We start from the raw sequence: 11,486 nt of genomic DNA on the forward strand, positions 1-11,486 counted from the left end.
TGCCAATCCGAGCGTGTGTTCGCGACTACGACGAGTCTGCCGCACTTCCGGCCAGATCGCCGGATATCCGCTGAGTGACCCTTACAAGTCCTTCTTGATCCTGAAGTGGAATAGGTGCCGCTGTTGCTGCTGGTGTTGAATTCAGGACCGTAGCGGAACATGGGGCTGGAGGACGAGAGAAAGATGCTGACTGGGTCCGGAGATCCCAAAGAGGTAAGGCAAGGCGACCGACTCGGGCCTCTTCACTGCCCTGAGGCTCAAGACCAAGCCCGCCAAAATACACGCGGGGCCCTGTTGGCCTTGGATTCGCCCCTGGAGTTTGCACGGTCGGGATTTACTGGTTCCCTCGACCCAGCCCCCAGAATTCGTCGATTCATCTTGGGCTAGTAGATGACTAGCTTTTCTCTGGACCTTGGTTTCCCCATCTTGTGAAAGCGGTGACGGTTTAACGAGAGCGAAAATGCTGTGTCGCCTAAACTTTTGTAAAAATAGTATCTGTGTTTTTAGTCAATCAGGTGTTCTGAGATCCTGGTTTGACAAGGTCAGGGAGCAAGCAGACCAACCCTAGCGCTTCCCTCCGCTCAGGTCAGGAATCCTGCTACATCTTCTGTTGAGGTTCCGGAGATCTGGCCTTATGCTAGTTTCTGTGAAGAAGGGGTTTCTTTTTCTTTGGTGGGGGTGGGAGTGGGAGGTATATTTGGGGACGGTGTAGGAGTGTGCAGTATAATTCTGTGAGGATGGAAGAGGGAGCTCTTTCCCAGAGGAAGAATTCCAACCTAGTAATAATTTATTGACAGCTTACTGTTCCATTCCAAGTTCTTTATATGTACTCATTCCTTTAAGCCACCCCATAGTCCTATGAGGTAAGTATTAGGTACTATTCCTGTTGTCATTTTACAGGTGAGGAAGCTAGCATAGAGAGGTTACACATCTTTTCTAAGGACCACACCTAAGAAATCATGGAGCGAGGAATTGAACCCAAGCCACATGGTTCCAGAGCCAAGACTTAGCCACAGTGCTGTACAGCTTTAGAGAAGCCAGCTAACTTTTGGTTTTCAGTCACATTTCCTATCCTTTGCTTTGTTCTCTAGTCACTTCTGGGCAGCTGTTCTGGGTTTATGGATTCAGAGTAGTTGGAAACTAGTTGATCCCATGATTTTTCTTAGTCTTATTTTCAGAAAGAGGACCAGAAAGAAATGGAGCTTGCCTCAGGAAGTTCAGCAGGAAGTATACCAGAAAGTTCAGTAGAGCTCACCACAGCAGCAGATGAGAAAAAGAAAGTAGTCAGTTTTTTTGTTTTTTTTTTTTTTTGTTTTAATTATGAAAACTGAGGTCTTTTATGAAGAACCTATCTATACCTTTTGGACAATAAATCTTTTTATCTAGTGTGACCTTGGTTTTTGTCATTGACTGGAAATTTTATATGAAGTAGTCCCATTTTCAGACTTGTATTTGGATTTGTTTTTCCAAAACATGCTGTGATACTTCTGCTACAAAATCATCAAAATGGTCAACGTAGTAGCATTGCTAATAGGGAAACGATACAAAGGTCTTGCTTCTGGGATACAAATTTCAGGTTTCTAACTCCGGCAGGTTAGGATTTCAATTTGGTGGGTGGGAGGATTTTTTTGTTTTTTTTTTGTTTTTGTTTTTTTTTTTAATTTTTTTTTTAACGTTTATTTATTTTTGAGACAGAGAGAGACAGAGCATGAACGGGGGAGGGTCAGAGAGAGAGGGAGACACAAAATCTGAAACAGGCTCCAGGTAATGAGCTGTCAGCTCAGAGCCCGACGCGGGGCTCGAACTCACGGACCGTGAGATCATGACCTGAGCCAAAGTCGGCCGCTTAACCGACTGAGCCACCCAGGCACTCCTTGTTTTTGTTTTTGAGAGAATAAGTGAGTGAGCTGGGGAGGGGCAGAGAAAGAGGGAGAGAGAGAATCCCAAGCAGGCTCTGCACTGTCAGCACAGAGCCTGTCATGAGGCTCAAGCCCAAAAACAGTGAGATCATGACCTGAGCTGAAACCAAGAGTTGGGATGTTCAACCGACTGAGTCACCCAGGTGCCCCTGGAAAAACTTTTTCAGTATGAATCTTTTTTAAAGAGCAAGGTTAAGAAACCTTAATGAAAAACTGGAATTTGACATCCTAAAAATCATCTTCATGTTTAGAAGAGATCTTTGCTAATTGTGAGAATAAATAGCCTGGGTTGAACCTGCCTTACCCTTCCCAGCTTTCATTAGAATGAAGCCAATTGTGTTGGAATTTTGAAAACATAATGAAGGATTGCCAAGCTAATTTGTTGTGGGTTTTGTTTTTTTTTTTTAATCTTCGTATATACCTTTTCTTTCCCTTCCCCAAATGTGGACATGTGCATTCACAGGAAGGCAAACACCTTAATTTAGACAGGTTGAGATACTGCAGTTCAGACTCTGCTATGCCTGAGATTTAAGCCTATGCTGATGCTCCCACAGGGAATCTTTTACATTATTTGTAAAAGTTTACATTATTTGTAAATATGAGGTTGTGTCCCTGAATCAGAAGTAAATAGGTTAGGGCGTGGTTCCAAGTTTGTGAATGGACTACTCTAGACTTTTGATGCACTTAACACTGATAGTTTACTTAGAGTCCTGAGGGTTCAGCAAGCCAAATGCAGTAACTGGAAAGCATTGGCTATAGAAGAGTTTAGGTTTGGCCATTTTCATATTCCCAGTTAAGTTCAGTGTCTAGAAAAAATGTTTTCCTCCTAATTTCATTTGGGATGTAAGGATGAAATTAAGCTATTTTTGGTGCTAGTAGGACCAAACAAACCAGAATTCCAAACAAAATACTTTAAGTTATATAGGTTCCATGTGAACATCAGCTTGCATCTGTATCAGAAAATGTCTAATTAGGGGTGTCTGCCTGGCTCAGGCTGTAGAGCATGCGACTTTTTTTTAAATCTTGGGGTGGTGAGTTTAAGCCCCACTGGGTGTAGAGCTCACTTAAAAAAATGTCTAATTAGTGTTTGTTATTTCTAAACTGGGAGCCCTTTAAGGGGCTGTTGTAATTAATCAGATTACAGATAAGTACTTTAGAGGCTTTAGAGTGTCCTGCACACTTTAGGTTGTTGCTAATTAAAGTGAGATAGTGTGTCCTTGTTGCAATGTACTCAGGGTTTGTTTTAATTAGGTATGGTAAGGTTACAGGCATGGAGACAACTGTTTTTGAAAGAAGAGTTTGTATGGGTTCCAAGAGAAGGGGGGAAGGCCACACCACCCAGGGCCATATGGGAAAGTGCCTGGACCAGCGGAGAGAGCAAGGGAAACCAGACTTTTGGTTTCTGAGGGAAAGAATGGGTGAGGCAAGATAGTCAAGCTCTGGCAAGGTTAGGATTAGATAGTTTGAATAATTTCCTTGGGTTCTGGGCTATAGAGGTGGTCTCCAGTTGTTTGGTACTTGACTCTAAGGTGATTAGGGCAGGGGCAATAACAGGTTTAGTGTAGGAGAGTTAGATAAAGGAGGTAGTTGGTAATAAGGGTTTTGGATTGGTTGGTTTACATATGAAAGATGTGTCCGTAAAGCAAGTTGCTGCATAGAAATTAGCCAGCCCTGGGAGGGGCTTTCTCTCCTGGATTAGTAACGTAGCAATGCCCTACAATGTCAAAGCATCATAAAATATAGAAAATTTAAAAAAACACAATTAATACAATGCTTATCCTCAGTAATTACAACAATCGGTATGATTGGGAATATGTATTTCCTAAATTGCTGCTGACATTAATTTTGTTTTCCTTTTTTAGGAGGAAGAGGAGGAGGAGGAATTAGTGGTAAGAGCCGTCTCAGGTTTGGAACTACCTCAGTAAAAGAAAGTTTGAGCTTCGTGAAACTCTTAAGGGCATTTTAAGGCGTCTTTACTTGACACCTTGGAAAAGATGGAAGTGGAAAAGGCCTTTAATCCTTCCTGTGCTGTGGAGTGTTTGGGGGGTGGTGTGGGCCTGGGAAACAGTCTTTTCTGGGTTTGGGGCTTTAGTCATGGCGTCAGGGAGCAGAGCAGCATGTTGAGGACCTAGTACTCAATTACCTGCTATTTGTGGTTTAATAAAGAATTCTGGAAGGAACTCTTCTTATATAGTCCTTCTCCATGTTAACATTGCCTATCTAGCTGGACAGCTGGGGTTGCATAGGCCTGGCTGTCAGATGAGGAGAATTCAAATTCACAGACATTACATATCCCAAAATGCTATGTTAACAAGTAAGGCCTCCTATAGATCTACTTCAAGTTTGGCTAGGTTTCCTTTACCACCTTGTTTTTCAGATAGGACTGAGGCTTTCAGTGCATACTGGCAACCTTGGAAGGCAGGAATGTGAAACTTTCCCCTACTACTTAGCATCAGAATTGAATGGGAGACCCCATTCTGCCATTTCTGGAGGCAGTGTGGCTCTGCCAGCTGGCCTTCTGCACGGTAATTCAGAGGCAGCACCTTGGTTTGGTGGTTGTATTAATCAAAGCGGATGGTTGTGGGTCTCCTCCTATAACCCCATTTTGGTTCCCTCTGTGTTTCTCCTTCAGGATCCTCTAACAACGGTGAGAGAGCAATGCGAGCAGCTGGAGAAATGTGTAAAGGCTCGGGAGCGGCTAGAGCTCTGTGATGAGCGCGTATCCTCCAGGTCAAAGACAGAGGAGGATTGCACAGAGGAGCTCTTTGACTTCCTGCATGCAAGGGACCATTGTGTAAGTCATCCTAAAGTCAGGAAGGGGGAAACTTATAGTGGCCAGGCAGACTTGGTGCTGACAGCCTTTCCATCCTAGGACAGTTCCGTCAATAAGCATTTACTTATTGGCCCAATATATGTCAGGTCCAGTTCTGAGCACTTTACATAAATAGTCTTATCTAATTCTGTTTTCACTGGAGATAAGGGGTCGTTATCCCCATTTTGCAGATAAGAAACTGAGGCTTAAAGAAGAGAAATGATGTCCCAACTTGGATTGGGAATCCAGTGAGAAAGCTGGATTTTGTATCTTTAAGTAACAGGCTATTTTAAAATAATTGATACCCTTGGGGCGCCTGGGTAGCTCAATCACTTAAGCGTCAGCTTTGGCTCATGTCATGATCTCATGGTTCGTGAGTTTGAGCCCTGTATCGGGCTCTCTGCTGTTGGCACAGAGCCCGCTTCAGATCCTCTGTCCCCTTCTCTCTCTGCCCCTCTTCCACTCAGTGCATGTGTGCATGCATGGGTGTATGTGCGCGCATGCGCGCAGTCTCTCTCTCAAAAATAAACATTAAAAAAAATTTTTTTAAATAATAATTTATATCCTTCAGTGTGTCTTATACATAGCAGTTGGTCCAAAAAGTTTTCTTTCTTTTTATTTATTTGTTTATTTTTAAGTTTATTTATTCTGAGAGAGAGAAGGGTGGGGGGAGGGGGCAGAGAGAGACAGAATCCCAGGCAGGAGATCATGAGCCAAAATCAAGAGTCAGGCACTCAACAGACTGAGCCATCCAGGTGCCCCTTACTTTTTTTTTAAATTTTTAAAATTTGTATTTGACTCTTTTACATGTAAGAGTAAGGTATTTTAAATAAATTACAGAGGAGGCAAAAGTTGGATATGATTGGTTACATTAAAACTGATTGGTTAATAAGCATATAAAAAGGTGCTTAATACTTTTACCCCTCAGAGAAATACAGATCAAAACCATGAGATACCAGTTCATACCTACTAGGATGGCTATAATCAAAAAGATAGGGAGAAATGGGTGAAGGGGGTCAAAAAGTAAAAAGGAGAAAATAAATGACATTTGCCCCCATGAAAAAGTTAATGATCTCCATTCAACCAATTTTATGCTTCAACAATCCAATATTTGTGTTTTAATTCTGTAATATACACTGGAAATACACAAATGTACACATGTACCCCCATTAAACACATTGTGATAATCAAGGAAGGTATTTTATGAATACATAAAAATCTAACTGAAATCATACTGGCTAGAGATAACCATGTTTTCTTGTATATACTATCAGATTTTTAAATAAAAATGACATCATAGATACATTTACATATAAAATATGAATAGAGGCATTTCTTTTTCAACATAATTTTAGTGGAAAGAAGCAAAATTTATATATAAAATATGTGTCTGTAATTCTCCATATCATGAAAGAAATAGATTGGTGTTGGTGAAATGTGGAGAAATTGGAAACCTCATACACTAGTAATGGGGATATAGATTGGTATAGCCCTATAGATAAATGGTCTGGCAGTTCTTCAAAAAGTTAGAGTTAATATGACCCAGTAATTCCACTCCTACCTATATACTCAAGAGAAACGAAAACATGTCTATATAAAAGGTTGTACGCGAATACTCACAGAAGCGTTATTCATAATAGGCAGAAAGTAGAAATGATATATATCAACTGATACATAGATAAATAAAATGTAATATATCTGTATAATGGGATATTATTTGACAGTAAAAAGAAATCACGTACTTTACTCAAAAATGTAAATTCTACCATATGATCTAGCAGTTCCACTTCTGGTTGTATACCCTAAAGAATTGAGACTGTTCAAGGACTCAAACAGATTAGTACATGAATGGTCACAGCACTCATAGTAGCTAAAAGGTGGATGCAGCCCAAATGTCCATTGTGGTATATGCATACAATGAAATTGTTCAGTCCTAAAAAGGAAAGAAACTCTGACATGCTACAACATATATGAACCTTGAAGACATGCTAAGTAAAATATACCTATCACAAAAAGACAAATAGGTCATTCCACTTACTAGGTACCTAGACTAGTCAAATTCATAGAAAGTAGAATGGTGGTTGTCGGGGGAAATGGGGAATTCCTTAATAGGTACATAGTTTCAGTTTGGGAAATTGAAAAAAAAAATTGGAGATTGATAATTGCTAGACAGTAAATTACTTAAGGCCACAGAAATGTAGAGTTAAAAATCATTAAAATGGGGGTGCTTGGCTGGCTCATTCAGTGGAGTGTGCAACTCTTGGTCTCGGGGGTTGTGATTTCAAGCTCCATGACTTTAAAAAAAAAATAGTTAAAATGGTAAATTGTATATTATTTAAATACTTTTATGAGCCAAGCACTGGGCTGAGATCTGGGGATGAGATAGGCATGGTCCTTTCCTTCACCAAATTGAGCCAGCATAGAAGACAAGTAGAGTAGTAAACTCTCTTGGGTGTAGCCTTTTCAGGATGGCCTTCACTGATCCTCCTGTTTAAAGCTGCTAGCCCTCCCTGCCTTTTTATTTTCCTCAGAGCATTCCTATCAGAAGTTAATCTTATATGTATTTTATAATTCTGTCATTGTGTAAGTTCCTTAAGAGACAGAGGTATTACCTGGTTTACCATTGTAGCTTACTCAGCATCTAGAACAGTACCTGGCATATAGTAGATATTATATATAAACATTTGTTGAGTTAATAAACACTGTGATATGGGACGTATAAGTTTCTGTGGGGAAGACAGAGGAGAGACACATTTGTGTGGGGATAGGAGTTTGTTTAGAGAAGGCTTACAAGAAATTACATGTAAACTTAAGTTCTAAAGGAAAAATAAAGGATGAAAAAAGTGGGAAAGAGTTCCAGGTAGAAGGGAGATAGTATTCAAGTAACTAGGGAGTTCACTAGGGCTCAAGAGGGGTGTGGGTGTATGGAACGCTGTGGAGAGACAAGAAGCAGTATTGTTCCAGGTCATGAAGGACCTTGTAAGCCAGGATATTAAAGCTGCCGTTTGATGACATCCTTTTCTTTCCCCCATGTAGGTGGCCCACAAACTCTTTAACAGCTTGAAATAAATGTGCAGACTTCACCCCAGCCTTCATGACCTGGTCATCAGGATACTTTCTTATGGTTTTGACCATGCCATTTGTTTATTTGTGTAACTGTAAGTTCATGTGAACCTCATGGATTTTAGCTAGGCAGGTAGCTTCTATGTAATTAGCAGTGATTCCTCTTAATAAAGGCCAGTGATCTGCAGACCTGCTGCCTCTTGTACTTTTTTTAAATTTAATTTGAAAATTTCAAACATAAGACTAGGTAGAACAATAATCAACTCCCGTGTACCCATCGCCTAGCAAGTATGCATCTCTTAATGATACAAAATTTACCTTGATGCCATTATCACAGTTAACATGAACAGGGATGGCTCAATTTCATCGAATGCTGAGTCCATGTGAAATTCTCTCTTACAAGCGTCTTTTGACAGTTTTTGGTCTCAGTATTCAACAAGGTTGCTTTTTTTTTTTTTTTTTCAACGTTTTTTATTTATTTTTGGGACAGAGAGAGACAGAGCATGAACGGGGGAGGGGCAGAGAGAGAGGGAGGGAGACACAGAATCGGAAACAGGCTCCAGGCTCCGAGCCATCAACCCAGAGCCTGACGCGGGGCTCGAACTCACGGACCGCGAGATCGTGACCTGGCTGAAGTCGGACGCTTAACCGACTGCGCCACCCAGGCGCCCCAAGGTTGCTTTTTTAAAATACACAAATTATGGGGCCCCTGGGTGGCCTAATCAGTTAAGCATCTGACTCTTGATCTCAGCTTGGGTCTTGATTTCAGGGTCATGAGTTCAAGCCCTGCATTGGGCTCCACGCTGAGCATGGAGCCTACTTAAGAAATAACATACATACACACATATTTTAAAAAGGAGTGAGGAGATAATAAGTTTGTGAGGGGAAAGGTAGTGGATTCCAAGAAGGATGAAAAAAGGGCACCTGGGTAGGCAGTGCTGGCAATGGGAAATTGGTTACATACATATGAGTAGAAGACATCTAGTAAGTTAGTATATTGAAGGTAATAAGTGCTAGCAGAGAATGAGTTACAAATAGGAAGAAACCAGAAGGAATTGAACAGTGTTGAGGTATTTATGATCTAAATAAATACAGATTTCAATGTAAGTAAATACAGATGCCAGTGTATAAACATGTAGGGGATATATATTTCTTTAGCTCAGCCCACAAAGAGGGCTTTATTCCCCAATAAAAGGAACCAGGGTTCCTTGGAGGAATGGGTGATTCCAGAGTTGGGAAAGTACAAGACATTTGTTTGTTCCAGAAAGAAGGAAATGCTCAAAGAACAATAGGGACGTGTCAAGTACACAAAAGCAACTAGCCAAATCCAGAACAATTTGAGCATCAAAATATATAATGATAGTACTGGGTTGTAACTCAATTGAATAAAATAATACAGGAATCCAAGCTAATAAAAATAAGTGAATCAATTAAAGGTTAGGTGAGGGGGGCACCTGGGTGGCTCAGATAGTTAAGTGTCTGACTTTGGCTTAGGTCATGAGCCAAACAGCCTGCCTGGGATTCTCTCTCCTCTCTTTCTGCTCTTCCCCCACCTGCATGTGTGCTCTCTCCCTTTCAAAATGAATAAATAAACCTAAAAAAAAAAAAAAAAAAAAAAAAAGGTAAGGAAGGTGATACATATTACAAAAGGAGAATGTACAAACTGTAGCTTAAATGAAAGCTGGTATCCCCACTAAGGAGACACATGGCTGTAGGCAGCAATGAGAAGAACACAGCATCACTGATTCCTGCAAAAAATAGATAAGCTGAATCTAACCAGATAAATAAAACTGAGGGACATTCTATAAAACTAGACATCGTACAAAGTAATCCTCATTTGTATCAAGATGGTAAAAGTCAAGGAAAAACTGAAGAACTGCTCCAGATAAAAGGAAACTAAAGAGACAAGACAATTGAGTGCAACATGTGATTTCAAGCTGGATCCTTTTGTTATTAAGGACATTATTGGGGCAACTGGTATCTATTCTGTATTGTCCAATATGGTAGCCACTAGCCATAGATGGCTACTGAACACTTGAAATGTGGTTGAGGTATTGAGGTTTTAAATTTATTATTATTTTTTTAAAATTTCTTTTTAATATTTTTGAGAGAGAGCGAGCATGAGCAGGGGAGGAACAGAGAGAGAGGGAGACACAGAATCCGAAGCAGGCTCCAGGCTCTGAGCTGTCAGCACAGAGCCCAACATGGGGCTCGAACCCCTGAACGGTGAAATCAGACCTGAACCAAAGTCGGATGCCCAACTAACTGAGCCACCCAGGTGCCTCTAAATTTATTTAATTGCAATTAAATTTGAATTAATTTATGTTCAAATTGCCACGTGTGTCTAGTGGTTACCATATTAGACAGCAGAGGTCTAGGCATTGCAAATTGAACCACCTGAGTGCTGAGGGAAGCTGGCGCTGTAGATGTTGGAAAACTGCTCCAACTGCATAAGCTGTTGCTATGTGGGAATACACAGCCAGTGTTGCCAGACCACTTGGTAAGGAGCCAGAAATCCAAGTTTTATGTTAGCTCTCCCAATTTTTTTTTTCCTGTCCCCATCTCCCAATTTTTAAATGTGGACAACTAACTTTTTAAAAGCATTAGGCCAAATAACACACATCTATGGGCTGGCTTTGGCTCACTAGTTTGCAACCTCTGGTTGCAAATGAAAAAGACAATATGCAGATAGTTATATATGGATAGAAAGTGAACCATGGCAAAAATGAGTACCTTGTGCTTCAGAAGTAATTGATACTCAGTATAGCCAGCAAGGCTGCAGAAAGCTTCATAGATGAAAATATGGCAGTGGAGCTTCTGAGAATCTGAAGGATTATGTTTGCAAAAATGGGGCAAAGGGCCATTTGAACCTAGAAGCTCTTTCAACCTGTTGTCCTAGCTACAGGGACGGCCAGCATTTCCCAGCCATTTCTGACTTAGAACCCATTTCATGGTGATGTATAATCTCACAAAATACCTTTAAAAATAGTGGGATTGTATTTGTTGTATGTAATCTGATTATTTTCAAACAGCTCATTAAAATTCAAACATATAGGAAAGCTGAAGTTTTACAGGGAACATTTCCAAACTCATCACTCAGATTTCAGTGAATGGTTAGTAATGTGTTATTAGTTTTATCATAGAGAGGAGGAATTACCCAGAGAAAAAGCTCCAGAATTCTGCCTAGAGGATTCTTGAGTCTGTTGCTGAATATTAAGCTGCAATTGAATAGGGCAACACTCTGTGTAGCCAGGCTAAGAACTACTGGGTACCTATAAATTGACTAATTCCCAAAGTTAACAGAAGGCTGGGAGTTGTTTGAGTTTTGGCGAGCTAATGTGGGGAATTCCTATTAAACTTGTTGAACACCTGGAGCATTGACTCCGGAAGTGGACGCTTCAGCAGTAGGGCTAAAGCTAGCCCTAGAAAGAGGATACTGAAGATAGGCTATACCACATCTTAAAAAGAAGCCTTGAAAGGATTAGACTGATTCACAAAAAACCTGACTGCCTGCTGGAACAAAGTCCAAGACATTTTAAAAGAAGACAACAAAATCTAGCATTCAACAACGTAAATTTTGCAATACCAAGCATTCAATAAAAAATTGCTAGACATGCACAAAAACAGGCAAATGTGACCAGGAGAAAGATAGTCAATAAAAACAGACACATGATGATAAGATGAGAAAATAG

At 40.5% G+C, this 11,486-nt stretch overlaps 1 protein-coding gene across 2 annotated transcripts; it reads left to right on the forward strand.

Moving 5' to 3' along the window:
• Positions 1–14: 14 nt before the first annotated feature.
• LOC122226951 (cytochrome b-c1 complex subunit 6, mitochondrial) lies at positions 15–7,983 on the forward strand. Of its 2 annotated transcripts, XM_042950989.1 has the most exons (5): positions 148–213; positions 3,782–3,808; positions 4,297–4,444; positions 4,552–4,713; positions 7,768–7,983. In XM_042950989.1, the coding sequence occupies exons 3-5, from the start codon at positions 4,382–4,384 to the stop codon at positions 7,798–7,800; spliced, it is 258 nt and encodes an 85-aa protein (XP_042806923.1). In that variant the 5' UTR covers positions 148–213; positions 3,782–3,808; positions 4,297–4,381; the 3' UTR covers positions 7,801–7,983. The 2 variants fall into 2 exon arrangements, with proteins under 2 accessions (XP_042806922.1, XP_042806923.1); XM_042950988.1 differs by lacking the exon at positions 4,297–4,444 and having other exon boundaries at positions 15–213.
• Positions 7,984–11,486: the final 3,503 nt, after the last annotated feature.

The sequence above is a fragment of the Panthera leo genome, chromosome C1 (genome assembly GCF_018350215.1).
Source record: "Panthera leo isolate Ple1 chromosome C1, P.leo_Ple1_pat1.1, whole genome shotgun sequence".
In the NCBI taxonomy this organism is placed as follows: domain Eukaryota; kingdom Metazoa; phylum Chordata; class Mammalia; order Carnivora; family Felidae; genus Panthera; species Panthera leo.

Excerpts from the sequence above, each read along its gene's own strand:
- LOC122226951 (XM_042950988.1), top strand. The coding sequence starts at position 160 with ATGGGGCTGGAGGACGAGAGAAAGATGCTGACTGGGTCCGGAGATCCC. Across the intron at positions 214-3,781 it reads GGTCCGGAGATCCCAAAGAG|GAGGAAGAGGAGGAGGAGGA; the intron begins GTAAGGCAAGGC and ends TTCCTTTTTTAG. Across the intron at positions 4,714-7,767 it reads TGCATGCAAGGGACCATTGT|GTGGCCCACAAACTCTTTAA; the intron begins GTAAGTCATCCT and ends TCCCCCATGTAG.